Below are 17,326 nucleotides of genomic sequence, written 5' to 3'. Positions count from 1 at the left end.
AGGGTCCCCCCAACCTCCACCCAGCCACCCCTGGAATAATCCCAGGGATGGAGAGGCTGCTCCAGCTGGTCCAACCTGTTCTGACCCTGTCCAGCCTCATTAAATTCCATGTTTTCTTTCCTTACTCACGGGACTGAGGCAAAGAATCAGTCCTGCCTTTTAAAATTCCTTGGAAAAGGGATTCCCCCTCCTCAGTGTTGCTACAGCTCATGAATATTCACGAATATTTTGAATATTCATTCTGACCAAATCATGCCTTGCGGTATCAAAGATCCCCAGCTTTCCCAGCAAATATTTATTTATTATATATTTTATATTAAAAGAAATACAAGTATCTGGAAGCTGGAATATATTTTGGTGCTTATTTTTTTAGTTCAATTCTGACAAGTGAAAATTCATGCAGTTAAAATTCCAGTAGGTTAATCTGACTGGTGGAATTCCAGTTAAATTCCAGCGGTTACATTGTAATATTTAAATTCCAGCAGTAATTTAAATCCAGTCATTGAATTACACTCCAAAAATTTTTGTTTCAGCATGAAGAAAGGGTGAATAAAAAAAAAATAAACCATTTTCCCCACCAAAAGCCCAAAATGAATTGATTTTTCTCATGAAATTCCTAATAATAAGCTATTAATTATCCCAAACCCCAAGAATAAATTTTCTCATAAATTAACCAAGAATATAAACAAAAGACTATAAGAATACAAAAAAAACCAAGAATAAACTTTCCTCATCAAGCCCATTTTCCTCATGAAAGCTCCAGAATAAACTACATAAATAAACTGTTTCCCTCATAAAAAGCAAAAAATAAACACATTTTTATCACAAAACCCGCAAGACTAAACAATTTTCCTCATCAAAAAGCAAGAATAAACCATTTTATTAATCAGACCCCAAGAATAAACCATTTTCCTCATCAAAACCATCCGAGAAGTAATTTTCCTCATAAAAACCCACAAATAAACAATTTTCTTCCTTAAAAGCCGAAAATGAACTTTTTTTTCTCAAGAAAAACGCAAAAATAAACCACTTTCCTCATCAAAAACTACGAATAAATCATGTTCCTCATTTTCAAAAGAATCAAAACTAATTTCTTTTCCTCATCAAAACGCCGGAATAGACCCTTTTTCTCATTAAAAAACCCAGAGAATAAACAATTTTATTCGCCAAACCCCAAGAACAAATAGCTTTTCTCACAAAATTAAGCAAGAATACACTAATTTCCTCACGAAAACCGCCAAATAAACCATTTTCCTCGCGGAAACACAGCAATAAACCCTTTTCCTCATCAAACCCAAGCGCAACACGGGTATTTAAACCAGAATATTCCCAATTTCCTCCGATTTATGGGAATAAATTTCCGCCCCCAGAGCTCCCAGCGGAATCAGGGCTCGACCCCTCCCCTCACCGTCTCCGCCGCAGCTCCGGCCCCGGCACTTCCGCGTCCGAGCGCGCGCGGCCCGCCAGCCAATGGGGAGCGGCAGGGAGAGGAGGAAGACCAATAGGAGTGAAGGGGCGGGACCACAAGGAGGGGAAGGGGGCGTGGCGCTGCAGCAGCCCCCGCCCCCTGCCGGCCGGCCTGGGGGGAAGGCGGGAACTGCGTGAGGGGCAGCGGGCGGGGGGCGTTTCCATGGACCCAAATCCCTGTGGATTCGCGTGTTTTTCCACGGTCCCAAAGCCCTGTGGATCCTCGAGGGTGTGTCCCCATGGACCTAAATCCCTATGGATCCCTGAATCTGTGTCCCCAAATCTGATCCCTGAATTGTGAATGCACAAGTCCCCGTGTATCCGCGGTGTATGTCCCACAGACCCAAATCCCAGTGGATTCACATGTGTTTCCATGGGCCCAAATCCCAATGGATCTGTGTCCTAAGGGGCCCAAATTCTACTGAGTTCCATGTGTTTCCATGGACCCAAATCCCTGTGGATTCGTGTGTGTTTCCACAGTCCCAAAGCCCTATGGATCCCTGAATGTGTGTCCCCATGGACCCAAATCCCCATGGACTCGTGTGTATACTAATGAATCCAAATTCTACTGAGTTCACATATGTTTCCAAGGACCCAAATCCCTGTGGATTCACATGTTTCCATGGGTCCAAAGCCCTGTGGATCCTGGAGTGAGTGTCCCCATGGACCCAAATCCCTATGGCCTCATGTGCATCATAACGGACCTAAATTCTAATGGTTCTTTTCATGGGCCCAAATCCCTGTGGATTTTTGTGTGTTTCCACAGTCCCAAAGCCCTGTGGATCCCTGAATCTGTGTCCCCATGGACCCAAGTCCCTGTGTATCCACGGTGTGTGTCCCCATAGACCAAATCCCAATGAATTCACATGTGTTCCCATGGACCCAAATCCTGTGGGATTCACGTGTGTTTCCATGGTCCCAAAGCCCTGTGGATACTGGAGGGTGTGTCCCCATGGACCCAAATCCCTATGTATTCACATGTGTTTCCAAGGACCCAAATCCCAATGGATTTGCATGTGTTTCCACGGTCCCAAAGCCCTGTGGATACTGGAGTTTGTGTCCCCATGGACCCAAATCCCTATGGATCCCTGAATCTGTGTCCCTGAATCTGATCCCTGAATTGTGAATACACACAGACCCAAAGCCCTATGGATCCCTGAATCTGTGTCCCCATGGGCTCAAGTCTTTGTGTATCTGTGGTGTGTGTCCCCATAGACCAAATCCCAATGGATTCACGTGTTTCCATGGACCCAAATCCCTATGGATCCATGAATTTGTGTCCCCATGGACCCAAATCCCAGTAGATTCACATGTATTTCCATCGACCCATGTCCCTATGGATCCATGTGTGTGTCCCATGGACCCAAACCCCTATGGATCCATGAATTTGTGTCCCCATGGACCCAAATCGCTATGGACCCGTGTGTCCCCATGGCATGGCCCTGTGATCCTGCATAGCTGTGTGTTCCCAGAGCCCTGTGTCCCCATGGCCTCATGCCCCCATGGCCATGTCCCCACAACCTTGTACCCATTGTCCCTGTGTCCCTCTGCCTTGTGTCCTTCCTGGGTGGCCCTGCCTGCCACAACACACCCCCAAGTGTCCCCACTGCTGCTGGGACAAGGGTGACACACTGGATCTGGGACCACCAAGCCACCTCCCAGGGGACATCATCCACCCTGGGGACCCCGAGGTGGCAGCAGAGCTGGAAGGGGACACCAGGTCACAACAGCAGGGTATAAATATTGGCTAAATAGATTTATTTTCATACAAAGAATACACAGGTCCCCCCCTGCTGGGACACCCCAACCCCAGGGGACACCCCAAGATGTCCCCAGCCACCATCAGGCTGGCCACCACCTCAGTTGGCTTTACTGTCAGGATCTGCCCCATTCCCAGAGTTAGGTGACAACTCTGGGTGACCCTGGGGACATCCCTGTCCCCTCTGGGGCCACCTTGCTGCCTGTATTTACCAGGCGCCTACTCAGGGCACCCTGTCACAGGCCACTCTGCCTTGTGGGACAGCCCCAGACTTGGTCCCCTGCTCCCTTGGTCCCATGCTGGGACACCTCTGGACATTTTGGGGTCCCCCTTGTGCCCTAATACTGTGGCTGGTACAGACACTCCCTCCCCCCACGCCATATGTACACGCTGGATAAAAGAAGAAAATACAGGTATTTATAGCAGGGGAGCAAAATACCCCCCTAACCCCCCCAAAAGTGTCTCCTGTGTCCCCATCCTGGTGCCTCATCACCAGGCAGTCCTGACACCTGTGCCCAGGATGGAGGTCCATCCTGGGCCAGCTGGGCCCCTGTGCCTCAGTTTCCCCATCGGTCATGGGGCTGCCATGGGATGGAGGGACATTGAGAACGTTGGGTGAGGAAGAGCCACTGTGGCCACCTCGTGGGGACAAGGATGTGGCCATGAGCCCCAGGGAATGTGGGATGAAGCTGGAGGCACCTGGGATTGAAGCCAGAGCGTCCCACCTCCCGCCTCACCCCCGTCACAGGCACAGCTACCCAAGGCCCCCTTTCATCCCCGAATTTGTCACGCTGCTGTCACCCAGCCCTGGGCGTGGTGGGAGGTCCGGGTGTGGCCACCCCACCTCCCGCTGTAGCAGGAGAGGAGGTGGCTGGGGGAGCTCCTCAGCTCTGAGTCTCTCCAGCTCAGCTGCGTTTGGTGACCATCTGCCGGTCCCTCTTCTTCTTCTCCATCAACCTGGTGGGGAGCAGGGTGGTGGCCTTAGGGACCCTCCCCAAGAGGGGTGTCCCAAAGCCACAGGGAGGGGACAACTCACTTGCGGTTGCGGACTTCAGTGAGCTCCATGAGCCGCTCCTGGGCTGCCCGGAGCTCGTCCAGGCGCTGCTGGTAGCGGGAATCGCAGCCGTTGGTGCGCTCGTAGCTGGAGACCTGGCTGGAGAGCTCGCTGGCACGGTCCCGGAGCTGCTGGATGGACGAGTAGAGGTTCTCCTCATCTTCCTCCTGCTCCAAAACAAGCGTGTGAGGATGGTGTGGTGGGCAGGACACACCAAAGAGTTGGTTCCCCTTGTTCCAGGTTTCCCTGGCCACCTGGGCCACCTGCCTTGGCATTGATGATTTCGATGTGGATGAGGAGGGAGGCGAGCTCCAGGTCCTCGGTGTAGCTGTTCTTCAACGGCACCGACCGGTAGCCTGGACACAACATCACAACACGAGCTAAGCACCACAGCAGGGTCTGAGCCCCCCACCATGGCCAGGACCCCAGGGAGATAACGATGATGATTGCAGGGGTTTGCACTAGAATACCTTTAGAGGTCCCTTTCAACCCAAACCCTGCTATGACTCCATGACTTAATGATGGAGGTCATGATGATGATGATGACAATGCAGGAGTGTTGGACTCAATGACTTTTAGAGGTCCCTTCCAACCCAAACCCCTCTACAATTCCATGACTCCGTGATGGAGATCACGATGGTGACAAGTGCAGGAGGATTGCATTAGAAGATCTTTAAAGGTCCCTTCCAACCCAAACCCTTCTATGATTCCATGATCTATGACGGAGATGATGCAGATGATGGTTGAAGGGGATTTGGACTGGATGACCTTTAAAAGCCCCTTCCAACCCAAACCCTTCTATGATTCCATGACTCAGTGATTGAGATCATGATGATGACAATTGCAGGAGGGTTGCGCTGGAATATCTTTAAAAGTCCCTTCCAAACCAAACCCTTTTATGACTCCATGACTTAATCATGGAGATGATAATGATAATGATAATGATAATGATAATGATAATGATAATGATAATGATAATGATGGAGGGGGGGTGATGGTGATGATTGCAGGGGAGTTGGACGAGATGACCTTTAAAGGCCCCTTCCAACGCAAACCCTGCTGTGATTCCATGACTATGATGGAGATGGTGATGATGATAATGATGATGGAAAGACCATACCTGTTTTGAGGCCCTTGACAGGGAAGGTGGCTTGTGCCAAGAAGTTGGGGTCACTGAACATGTCCTCCTCATACACCACGAAGCGGAGGAAGGCAAACTCAGGGTTGTTGATGTCAAAGACGAACTGCTTGAAGAGCCAGATGGGGTTGAAGCCGTTGTCAGCTGTGGGAGAGAGGACAAAACCCGGCCCCATCACCACATGTCCTCTCAAGAGGATGACAGAGGGCAGAGTCAGGGTTGTCCCTAAAGGTGGGGACATCACCCGTGTGGTCTCTCACCTACGACATCTGTCTTGTTCTTGCTGTTGTCATACTCAGAGCCGCAAACCTCCACCTCCACAAAGGGGCACACGATGCTCCTCCCGTTCTTGGGCAGGTGCCGGGCACCTAGGATCTGTGGGAGAAAGGGGAGAAAGAAAAGGATGAGGTCTGGCCACACTGGATGAAGAACTCCCAAGAGTAACAAGCTCCATGGAGCAAATATGTAGCTGGAACAAGTAAAAACCACCCCTAGTTGATCCAAAAATAAGGAAGGAGTTCCCATCTTCATAGGGACCACCTCAAGGTGGTCTTGCTGTCCTTCCACACTTGCCTGCAGCTGGACTGTGATGGGCTCCACAATCTTCAGGCTGTTCTTGTCGAAGGGGTCGAAGGTCTCGTCCCTCATGATGTCTGGCTGCAGGACGTAGCCACTGCGGCCACCAAGCATGAAGAGCGCCTGGTTCAGCTGCATCGGTTTGTCTGTGACCGTGGGGACAGAGCAGATCTGAGCGTGGGGCTCAGGGACCTTCCCAAGGCCCTTGGTTAGAAGGTTCTATACTGCAAACCCAACTAAGAGCCCCAGCTGTGGTTGGAGGAGGGATGCAGCTGAGTTTTGCATGAATCTCCAAGGATTGCATGGACATATCCCCATCAGGATGAGGATAAAGACTTGAGAGAATCCAAACCACCCTTGTCCCCACCAGGATAAGGACAAAGGTTGGAGAGATCTTTCAAACCATCCCCTACATTCCCATCAGGATGAGACACAGGATGGAGAGCATCCAAACTCCTTCCTGTGCCTCCATCAGGATGAGGACAAAGCTTGGAGAGATCATCCAAACCACCTCCTCTATCCCTATCAGGATGAGGACAAAGCTTGGAAAGATCATCCAAACCACCTCCTGTGTCTCCATCAGGATGAGAACAAAGCTTGAAGAGCATCCAAACTACTCGTGTCCCCATGAAGATGGAGACAAAGGTTGGAGAGATCACCCAAACCACCTCCAACAAAACGACCCAGGGCAGAAGCATTGGAAATGCGAATTTTGAGACAATCTTTGGAGATGAGCCCAACAACAACCCCAGGAGCAGGATTTACCGGGAGTCTGGAAGTTGAGGGCCACGAGCTGACTCCCACAGATCCACATGGGCAGTGGGTCATAGTTGGAGGAGTCCAGGCGCTGTCCTTTGGGGTAGATGCGGCTCAGCTGGCGGCGGTTGTACTGCAGGAACTTCTTGCCCTTGCTGCGGTTGGCGTATTTCTCCGCCTTGGTCTCGGGGAAGGACGACATGTCCCGGTAACATGCCTTGTCTGTGCCAATCTCTGCAAGCACCAAGTGGCCATCAGGGAAGGAATGAGATCTGGATAGTTCTTCCCACCTGTCTCTTTCCACGCTTCATGCCTTTATCCGACCTCTCCAGGACTTACTGTCCTCATCGAACGGCACCGGGCGGCAATACACGACCAGCTCCGAGAGCTCCAGGGCGATCTTCTTCCTCCGCTCCATGATCTTCCCCTCTTGCATCTGCACCAGGAAAAACAGGAGCTGCAAGTCTTCCCCCAGACTCTTCCTTTGGAGATATTAGGAACAATCTCCAAGAGAAAGGGACCATCCAGCCCCATCCTCTGCATCCCCTCACCCTGGCGTCGGCGTTCTGCGTGGCCTCCCGGATCTTGGCCACCCACTCGCTGAGCTCCTCCTGCGTGTCTGCGGCCACGTCCAGCGACTGGGCTGCGTGGGACATCTGCTGGGAATGGATGGTGAAGACAAATGGTTTGGAGCTCCTCCCGTCTTTGGAGATAACTATAAGGACATCAGAGGGGGGCTTTACTTGAAGACATTCCCAACGGATGGCTCTGTGGAGCAAACGAAACCTCAGCGGTCCCGCTCCCGGGCCCCCACCAGCCCCCACCGGCACCCCACCATCCATCTCAGATCCTCCTCTGAGGATCCCATTTTTTTAAATGTGTGGCTTCAGCTTTCCAGGCTGAAACACGCCCTTGGAATCAAGGGAAAATATCCCCTGAATCATCTGGACATCCCAACTCCTCCAAATTCCCCCCAAATCCATAAGTAGGGACACTCACCGACGTGGCAGGATGGGACATCGATGAAGCCCTTCAGAAAGTTCCCCAGGGGGCTGTTTTCTGATGACTGCAAGAGAGGAAGGAAGAGGTAAAATGGGTGAGGCCTGTGGGTTACAGGCAGCCACCACCCAGCCCTTTGAGCTGGACAAATCTGAGGAAAAGAAGGGAAAAAACATCCAGGAGCATCATCCCAAGAGCCGAGTTGGAGTAGGACCAGGAGCATACCCCTGGTTCTGGATAAGGGTCTGGGCTGGTACAGGGCTGGGAGCATTCCCCAAGTTCTGGATAAAGGTCTGGGTTGGAGCAGGACCAAGAGCATCCCCTGACTCTGTGGGACCAGGAGCATCACCCAGATTCTGGATAAGGGTCTGGGCTGGCAAAAGACTGGGAGCATCCTCCAGTTTCCAGGAAAGGATACAAGCTGGAGTGTTGCCAAGAATATCACACAGCCTCCAGACAGAGATCGGGGCTGGAACAGGACTGGGAGCACCCTCCAGCTTCTAATAAACTGTCTACATGGGAGTGGGGCCAAGAACATCCCTCAGCCTCCAGATAAGAATCTGGACTGGAGCAGGAGCATGAGCATCTCCCAGCCTCAGGGTAAGGGTCTGGGCTGGAGAGGACCAGATGCATTCCCCAGCCACTGGGTAAGGATCTGGGCTTGTACAAGACTTGGAGTATTCTGCAGCTTCCAGAAAAGGGTCCAAGCTGGAGTGGGGCTGGGAGCATCTCACAGCCTCTGGATAAAGATACAGGCTGTAAAAGGACCAGGGGCATTTCCCAAGTCCCAGAAATAGGTCCAAGTTGGAGTGGGGCCAGGAACATTCCCCAGACTCTGGATAAGGCTCAAGGCTGGAGCAGAACCATGAGCATCCCCCAGCCTGTGGATAAGGATCCAAGCTGGATCAGGATCATGAGCATCTCCCAGCCTCAAGATAAGGGTCTGGATTTGATCAAGGCTCTTGGGAGCCTCCAATGTCCTCGCTCCCAGGATCCCAGAGAGGTGGCACTCACAGCCTCATCCTGCTCCTGCGCCTGGGTGCCGACGATCTCCTCCACGTAGTTGGCCGGGAACCAGAGCTGCTTCTTGCCCCCGTAGTCCCCCCGCCACCTGCAAGGGGTGAGAGGATCAAGGCGAGCGGACAGATTTTGGGGAGGGGGGGACAGGGGTGTCCCTGCTGCATGTGGTGCCAGGGGGTGGTTGGAGAAAGGGTGGGGGGACAAAGAAGGAGGCTGAGTTAAAACCCGCTGTGGGAATACCCGGGGTGTCCCCTCCACCTCCCGCCCACGGTGACACCCAAGTGACAGCCCTCACCAGCCGCCGTCCTGCTTGTCCACGTTGTGGATGATGGCCTGCTTGCAGAATGACAGCTCGTCCTCCCGTTGTGCTTTGTAGTCATACAGAGCCTTCACCGTGCACTGGGGACACCGGGAAGAGGGACATGTGTGTCACCACCCAGCGCCTGGTGCCCTGCTCAGCCCAGCCCCTCGAGCCCCCACAGTGGAGTGTGGAGGATTCTGACCCCAAATCATGGCATCACAGAATGTTAAGGGGTTGGAATAGACCTTAAAGGTGACCACATTCCAACCCATCCTACCATGGGCAGAGATACCTTCCACCAGATGCTCCAAGCTCTGTCCAGCTTGGCTTTGGGCACTTCCAGAGAGGGACCATCCACAACTTCTCTATTCTGGTGTCTCACAACCCTCACAGTAAAACATTTCTTCCTAACATCTAACCTGAATTTCCTCCATTTTGTATCCATTACTCCTTGACCTATCTGCCATTCCTGACAAAAAGTCCCTCTCCAGCTTCCACTGGGATGGGTTAGAGGGGACAGAAGGGCTGGAGGTGCCTGTGGTCCTGCAGGATCACCACATTCAGAGCTGATCCTTTTCAGAGCAGGTTCCTTTTTTAGGATCCCCAGTGGTTTCTCCTGGTGCACTGAAGGGTTAATCCTCTGATATTCCCACAATCTCTGGAAAAAACCCCTCTGGGTTAAGCTTTCCTGTGTGTGGTCATACCTTGCTGCAAAGGGACCATTAAGGCAGCAGCAGTGCTGGACCATGGGATTGTAGGATCACAGGAAAAGAACCTTAGGGCTCCAGACCAGCCTCTTCCAGGGTCAACTCCAACATATGTCCAGTCACAAAAATCCCCAAGGGTGGAGACTGAGTCAACTCCAAGAACAACCAAGTCCCAAAAACCTCTGAGGATGGAGACTGTACCACCTGGGAGCTGACTCTAGACCTGCTTTTTAAGGGTTTCCCAGTGCAAAGGGATTTTCTTGCTGTTGGGGCAAACTTCTGCCAGGTCCCTGCTCCAGGCTGGGGACTTTCCAGCCCTGTCTCCCACCACAATGTGACAGTGCTGTCACTGGAGCTCGGACTGTCCCCAAGTGATGGTGATGTTGGCTGGGTCCAGCTCCAGCATCACTTGAGGGTCAAAGAAACGGAGCACAACTCAACCATTTCTCTGGTCAGCGATGCTGGGAGGTGTGGATCTGAGGAGGGACCACCCAGGAACCCCAGCACTCAAATTGCCATATCCCACCACCCCACCTCCCCAGGACACCAGCTTGGCCCCTTACCCTGGCCATTGGCATCTTGTTGGCCTCTACGTAGAAGTGAGGAGTCCGCACCTCATACAGGGCTCCATAGTCCAGTTCCTGCAAGGAGAAATACCTGAGGGGGTCACCTGGGTGTGGGCAGGGGGTATGAGGGGATGAGAGGAGGTTGAGTGGGATGTAATATCCCCTTGCAACTTGTTGGAAAAGGGAATTATGGTGGAGTTTTAACGCTGGGTGATGACAGTGGAATGAACTTGGCCAGTTCTGGTTGGGCTCCAACCAAAATTCTGGAAGATGGTGGAGCCGAGGATGGGGTTTGGTTGCCTATGGCACAGAACCCACACCATCCATAATTGCTGGGAGAACTCACAGTGGTGCCCATCTTCTCCAGGGTCTCCTCATTGATGGGGTAGCGCAGCTTCATCTTGCGGTACAGCGGGTGCTTCTCGTAGTAGCTGATGAGGTCCACGAGGCTCTCGAACTCGGCCGAGCTGCCCAGCATGAAGAGCCGCCCTTCCTGCTGGATGCGGCAGTGCTTGATCTTCCCCTCCGCCCTGGGGCCAGGAGAGATGGGAATGGGATGGGTGAGGAGTGGCCGAATCCTGGCTTCATGATGGGGATAGGCAGGAGGTGATGCTTGGGGATGCCACCAAGGTGAACACCCTGAAGATGTCATGGAGAGGGTTTCCCCTTCATGACACCATCACGTGTCCCACTGTGTCACCCGCAGCAAACCCCTGCCACCTAGCTCAGGGTCACAACAGAGAGGTTATCACAAATCCTCAGCTTGGCCAAGCCCAAGTGGCCTCGTGGTGGCCACACTCACCGGAAGGAGATGGCGTAGGAGTTGGGCTCGCTGCGCTTCCGCACCAGGAACGCTCCATCCCGTGGGACCCGCATCAGCATGTGCTCGGCCTGGAGACGCGTCAAGCTGGCGTGGTACCACCTGCCCAGGGATAACATGGAGACTGGGGGCTGGCATCAGCATCTCCACACCCTGCTGGGGCTGGAGGAGGCTGGTGGATCCCTGGGATCGAGGGGATGGGGATTGGAAGGATCCTCACTCTTTGCTCTCGTGGGCGTTGGGTTGGGGGACGGGGTCGGTGAGGCGCATCTCAAACTCGTTGCAGCGCAGTGGCACCTCCCGGTAGTGGCAGATGAGGCTGTAGAGGCTGTCGAAGACCAGGTTGTCTGTCAGGTAGAACTTGGTGGCCCCGGCCTCCTGCCTTGAGTGGATCCGGCAGTGCTGCACCCGGCTGGACCTCCTGCCATGGGGGTGAGAGAAAGCCAAGTCAATCTGGGTCCACATCTCCACCATCCCACATCTGTGGTCTACAAGCTGCACAAAAAGGTGACATTTCCCCCAAAAAAGCCATTCCAGCCACCAAACCAGGCACTGACTGGAGGGTCACCCAGGGAAGGTGGGATCCTGCCTCCCTGCTGGAGCTCCTACCAGAAGGAGAGGGTGTAGTCGCCCACGAAGGTCTCGCTCTCGCGCACCAGGAAGGTGCCGTCCTTGCCGCCCGTCTCGGTGCAGTACTCGTGCAGCAGCTTCTCTGCAATCTGTCGCCCGTCACGGCCACCCCCGAGCTTGCCGTGGAACCACTTCTCCGTGAAGTGCAGCTCGTTGTTGTTGAACTCCTGCAAGTTCATCCCACAGTGGGTGTTGTCACCCTGTCACCCTCCCCACGGAGTTGTCGCCTCGCCCTGTGGGCGCGTCCTGCCCCTCACGCACCTCCTTCTGCTCCACCTCCTCTTCATCCTCGTTGAATTGGTAGCGGGATGTCTCCTCTGAGTAGTAAATCTTGTTGCTTGTCAGGACAAAATAATGAGGACTCCAGGTCTGGGAAGGAGGAAGAGCATTGGTGGGGCGAGGAAGAGGATGACATGGAGAGATGGAGCTTTGGGATGGGGTTTTTAATCCCTTTTTTCCCCCCTCACAGCATCGCAGTGGTCTAGGAGAGCCCATCCCAAACCCCACTGTCTGACAGATCCCCCTCAGCCCCTGAAGGCCTCCCTTACATGGTCAATGGGGTCTTCAAGGTAGAGAATTCCATTCTTGATGGAGTTGCTGATGTCATTCTCTGAGTAACTGGCGGTGGAGACCTCCTCGTACAGGTTCCCTTCGACCAGTTTCTTGTGCTGAGAGACAACCAGGGAGGGGAGCTCAGTGGTGGCCATGGGTCACACTGACCTCCCAACCCTCAGGATCAACCTCCCACAGGTGCCTTCGCACCATCCCATGTTCCCCTTGACCACCTCTTGGTGTAGAACCCAACACAATCTGTGTCCCTCCTGCAAAGAGGGGTTTTGGGGTTTTGCCTGCTCCACACCTTGATTAGGATTTTCTTCTTGAGCTGGGTGGGCGAGGGCAACTCATCGGCATTGATGTCCACTGGTTTGGTGAGGAGCATGTCCCCAAAAACCTTCTTGAAGTGGCAGGCCATGTTCCTCTGCTGGACAATGCTGCAGTGGTCTTCGATGGAGAGGATGATGGGGAACCTGGAGCAAGCAGGTGGGAATGGTGACCTCAGATGAAGGTGAGGGAGAGGTTCCCAGAATTCAGAGATTGTTGGGGGAGCTGGGGCTTACTCAGAGGTGACGAAGGCGTGCTCCTTGATGGTGTGCAGCACATCCAGGAATTTGATCTTGGAGGTGAGCGTGTGGCCGTGGTAGATGATGGGGAGATCATCTGGGCCATCCCAGCAATCCACTGAGAAGGAAAACACCTTGGTTAATTCATGTTTGCCATCAACTACCTGCTGGGAACCATTGTTTTGAGCACCCAAATGACAGGGAAAGATCCACTGCCCTGGTGGCGTGGCATGGGGGCAGGGAATGGTCTGTTTGATGGGACATGAGGGGTTCCAGCATCCCTGTGAAGGGCTGGTGTGACTCACACTCAATACAGCGGCAGCCCATCCGCAGGCACCGGGCGTACGCCTCCAGGGAGGACTCACTGGAGAACTGGTCTCCTGTCAGGTACCTGCAGAGGAGAAACAAGGATGATGGGATGCTCATGGACGTCCCTGAGGAACGCCCATGCGGGGAAAATTCCTTACGTGTTGTGGGATGAGGAGATCCAGTACTGGGACAGGGGGTGGTTCATCTCCTCAGGCACCACACGCTCGTACTTAGCATCCATCACCATGTTTTCCTTGGAGAAGAGGTAGGTGAGGAACTGGCAGGGGGAGAAACAGAGAGGTCAGAGCGTGATGGTGCTGGGAGATCCCCGTGGGGACACTGTGTGGGGCCACCCACCTCATCCAGCTGGAAGGAGGGCTCCGACGCGTCGTTGGAGCTCTCCTTGAGGTAGGAGCACATGTAGTCCCGCACCACGCCCACATCACTGGCCCAGGATTCCTGGGATACAAACATGGCTGTTGTTAGTGGAGGAACTGGGCTGGAGCATCCCATGTGGGCTCCTTAGGCCGCAGAGTTCTCAGGGAAGGCCCACCTTCTGGTCATGCAGCAGGAACTTCTGGAAGTCGTAGAGGGACACTTGGCACAGCTCAGGGCGGTCCACATTCCTGGGACAAGGAGCAGCCACCAGTGAGGAGCAGGAGAAGGAATTGGGATAGATCCCATGGCAGAGTTGAGGCCATCAGTGCCCATCTGCGGCTCAGCCTCCCCATGACCCCCATTCCCACCAGTCCGTCCACCCTGTGACTGCGACAGGCTGGCATCAGCTGGAACGTGCAGCGTTATCCAAGGATACTGGGAGAAGGGCAGGGTGAAATGTCCCTACATCTCTGGCAGCTGCCCCATCTTTCATCCCTGCTCACCCCTTCTCCCCTTCCTGCTCCTATCTTTGCTTCCATCCCATCTCCCATCATTGCTCCCATCCCTTCTGCACCCATATTCCCATTCCTTCTCCCATCCCAGCTCCCATCATTGCTCCCATCCCTTCTGCACCCATATTCCCATCCCTGCTCCCATCCCCATTCCCATTCTCTGCTCTGTCCCACAGCCTGGCTGTATTTCCCACTCTACAGAGCCAACTCTTGGAATATTGACTGGGATGGGAGCTGGGAACTCACCGCAAGGGGAAGGAGAGCTCCAGCTGCTCAATGACCTGGAAGGCAGAGAAAGCGTCCAGGCTTAGCTGGAGTGGGACACATCCCACCAGGATGAGGACATCTGGGAGGCCAAAACATGGATCTTACCGACTTCTGGGCATCAAACATCAGGTTTTTGTAGAACTGGATGAAGTGGGAGAAAGTCATCTCATTCCTGGCTTCCACTTCCTGTGGGAGATGGGGCTGGATGAGAGTGGGGCCACTCGATGGGAACCAGGGACACCACGGTGGACCCAGCCCATGTGGGGCAGGTCAAAGAGCATCTCCCTCCTAGCTGGGATGTCCAGAGGGTCCTTACCACGAGTTTATCCCGCAGGAATCTCATGTTGGGAACACGGTAGTTAACCTGGGGCAGCATCGCCTTCAGGTCCTTCACTGTGATGCTGCCAGAGGGAAAACCAGAGTCAGGGTACTGCCAGATCCCTGGACGAGTCTCAGCTCAGAACACCAAGTGTCCCACCCCAAATCTTGGTGCCTGGCATAGGGATCCTACCCTCCTGGCCTGTGGATCCCTGCAGTGGCACAGGACCCAGGGAAACTGTGGATGTCTCATTCCAGGATGTGTCCAAGGCCAGGTTGGTTGGGGCTTGGAACAACCTGGTCTAGTGGAAGGTGGAAATAGATGATTTTTGATGTCCTTTCCAATTCAAACCATTCCATGATTCCATGTTTCTGAGATTAATTACATGATGTCTGCCATGAGTATTAGCAGAGGGACAAGGAAAGGAAGTGCATCCAAGAACCAACTGGGCACTCTTAAGACATCATCCTATATGGAGGTGATGCCCATTCCCATTCCCATAAGAATTTAAGTCCAAATTCTCTTGGTTTGGGAAGATTATTATGGGCTGCATTAATGGCCTGGCCCCTCTGGCACTGGGGATGGGTCCCAGCAGTCCTCACAGTCACAAGGATGTGACCTGCACCCAATCTCCGATTTTTGGTGCCTTCAAGCATCCCAAAAACCCCGGTGCTCCCTTGTCCCACAAACCTCACCCCCAGCCTGGCTCAACCTCCAGATTTGGGATGCAACAGGGGGAATATGGTTCTGTGCAGCTGAACCCACCATGCTGGTGGCTCACCTGCCTTCCCTGGCCCGGTCCATCCCATCAAACTGCTTCCGTAGCCACCTGGGAAGGAAAGGATGGACAGATAGTGCTCAATCCCAAAAAGGCCCAAAACCAGGGCAGGTTTTCTTCCCAAAACAGGGACCAGGAAATGGGATCTGCTGGTCCTTCCTCACCTCTCGATCTGCAGAGGGGTCTGGGCTCTCTGGGTGTCAGCCACCAGCCAGTTGAGCCCCGTTATCCATAGGTTGATGTCCTCCTCGCAGAAAGCTGTTGGAGGAAGAGGAGGGCGATGAGGTTGGGATGGGGATGATGGGATGTTGGGAAGGGGGTGGGACAGGACACAGGGAATGGGGAGGGACCCAACTCACCGGCCACGCTGAGCGTGCGCAGCCTGAAGTCCATCCCGTAGAGGATGATGAAGCACATGGTGAAGTCCAGCTTGCGAGCGTCCTCGGGGTAGCGCTCGAAATCCCGGGAATTCTTCCCCAGGCGGATCTCCTTGATCTCCCGAATGTCGACTGTGGGGAGAGAGGAACACGAAACTGTCCCCTGCCACCACAGCCTCATGTGAGTGGTTTAGGGAAGCGGGAATTCCAGGAGGACATGCGTCCTCTGGAGAACCTCGTTGCCAGGATGGGATACCCTCAGGAGTGTGTGATGGAATTATGGAATTATGGGTGCTGTGGCCACGTGTCTTTGAGGGTGACATGTCCCCAGTGTCCTCCAGTGATGTGGGCATGGCATGTCCATTCAGGGAACCATGATCCCAGGATGGGATGTCCCTGTGGCACTGCCCGTTGGAGTGGGACAGCACCAGGGTGCCACGGCCTTGTGTCCTCCAGGGATCAGTGTCCCAGGATGTCCCCAGGATGAGGTCCCTGTAGTGTTGCTACAGCTGTGAGAGGACCAGGATGACATAGCCACGTGTCCTCCAGGGATCTGTGTCCCAGGATGTCCCCAGGACGGGGTGTCCCTGCAATGCTGCTATAGCTGAGTGCACCACCATGGATGCCATGGCCACGCATCCTCCAGGGAATCGTGTCCCCAGGATGGGGTGTCTCCATGGCACTGCCCATTGCAGTGGGATGGCACCCTTGTGTCTTCCAGGGATCAATGTCCCAGGATGTCCCCAGGATGAGGTCCCTGCAGTGTTGCTACAGCTGTGAGAGGACCAGGATGACATAGCCACGTGTCCTCCAGGGAATCATGTCCCCAGGATGGAGTGTCTCCATGGCACTGCCCATTGGAGTGGGATGACACCAGGGTGTCATGGCCTTGTGTCCTCCAAGGATCTGTGCCCCAGGATGTCCCCAAGATGGGGTCCCTGCAGCTGTGTGAGAGGACCAGGATGACATAGCCACGTGTCCTCCAGGGATCTGGGTCCCAGGATGTCCCCAGGATGAGGTCCCTGCAATGCTCCTGCAGCTGAGTGCCAACACCACGGATGCCATGGAAAAGTCTCATTCAGGGATCTGTGTCCCAAAGACAGGGTGTCCCTGCAGCCCTGCCTCCATGTGTCTGATGGCCCCCATCCCTGTGTGTCCTCCAGGAACTCGTGTCCCCAGGACGTGGCATCCCAACAGCGCTGCCCACTCTTTTCCCAGCTTTGTGGCTGCCACGCGTCCTCCAGGCTCATCCCACCCCATCCCAACCAGCAAATCTCCAGCCACCTTGTCCTCCCCAAGCCAGACCCTGCGCTGGGATAGGCTGAACTCGTGTTTTCCTTGGAGAACTCTTCCCAAAAGTGCCAATTTGGAGCCCCAGCAGCCGGGACCGCAGGGCGTTGCTTTCCTGCTGCTCTGCTCCCTCATTATCCCGCTAAATAAAGCTCCAACAGCGGCGGCAGGGGCGGGGGTTC

At 54.0% G+C, this 17,326-nt stretch overlaps 1 protein-coding gene across 1 annotated transcript in view; it reads right to left on the bottom strand.

Moving 5' to 3' along the window:
• Window positions 1-3,197: 3,197 nt before the first annotated feature.
• Window positions 3,198-17,326, bottom strand: part of LOC102038983 (1-phosphatidylinositol 4,5-bisphosphate phosphodiesterase gamma-1-like) — a 19,179-nt gene continuing 5,050 nt past the window's right edge. Inside the window, exons 2-32 of the mRNA XM_014310793.2 lie at window positions 15,837-15,986; window positions 15,642-15,735; window positions 15,481-15,528; window positions 14,697-14,781; window positions 14,486-14,566; window positions 14,360-14,394; window positions 13,777-13,849; window positions 13,581-13,682; window positions 13,382-13,500; window positions 13,220-13,305; window positions 12,912-13,032; window positions 12,653-12,821; window positions 12,342-12,461; window positions 12,055-12,162; window positions 11,773-11,960; window positions 11,384-11,584; window positions 11,146-11,265; window positions 10,690-10,873; window positions 10,341-10,418; window positions 9,065-9,168; window positions 8,764-8,860; window positions 7,750-7,816; window positions 7,302-7,465; window positions 7,090-7,186; window positions 6,760-6,984; window positions 5,992-6,140; window positions 5,679-5,793; window positions 5,401-5,562; window positions 4,548-4,636; window positions 4,263-4,447; window positions 3,198-4,183 (exon numbers count right to left, since the gene is read on the bottom strand). Of these exons, the coding sequence (XP_014166268.1) occupies window positions 4,132-4,183; window positions 4,263-4,447; window positions 4,548-4,636; window positions 5,401-5,562; window positions 5,679-5,793; window positions 5,992-6,140; window positions 6,760-6,984; window positions 7,090-7,186; window positions 7,302-7,465; window positions 7,750-7,816; window positions 8,764-8,860; window positions 9,065-9,168; window positions 10,341-10,418; window positions 10,690-10,873; window positions 11,146-11,265; window positions 11,384-11,584; window positions 11,773-11,960; window positions 12,055-12,162; window positions 12,342-12,461; window positions 12,653-12,821; window positions 12,912-13,032; window positions 13,220-13,305; window positions 13,382-13,500; window positions 13,581-13,682; window positions 13,777-13,849; window positions 14,360-14,394; window positions 14,486-14,566; window positions 14,697-14,781; window positions 15,481-15,528; window positions 15,642-15,735; window positions 15,837-15,986 (3,668 nt within the window). The 3' untranslated portion in view covers window positions 3,198-4,131. The remainder of the gene's footprint in view (window positions 4,184-4,262; window positions 4,448-4,547; window positions 4,637-5,400; window positions 5,563-5,678; window positions 5,794-5,991; window positions 6,141-6,759; window positions 6,985-7,089; window positions 7,187-7,301; window positions 7,466-7,749; window positions 7,817-8,763; window positions 8,861-9,064; window positions 9,169-10,340; window positions 10,419-10,689; window positions 10,874-11,145; window positions 11,266-11,383; window positions 11,585-11,772; window positions 11,961-12,054; window positions 12,163-12,341; window positions 12,462-12,652; window positions 12,822-12,911; window positions 13,033-13,219; window positions 13,306-13,381; window positions 13,501-13,580; window positions 13,683-13,776; window positions 13,850-14,359; window positions 14,395-14,485; window positions 14,567-14,696; window positions 14,782-15,480; window positions 15,529-15,641; window positions 15,736-15,836; window positions 15,987-17,326) is intronic.

The sequence above is a fragment of the Geospiza fortis genome, unplaced genomic scaffold, assembly GCF_000277835.1.
Source record: "Geospiza fortis unplaced genomic scaffold, GeoFor_1.0 scaffold543, whole genome shotgun sequence".
Classification (NCBI taxonomy): Eukaryota; Metazoa; Chordata; class Aves; order Passeriformes; family Thraupidae; genus Geospiza; species Geospiza fortis.
The sequence above is the reverse complement of the archived record's forward strand: the minus strand, read 5'-3'. Positions and strand labels throughout refer to the sequence as shown.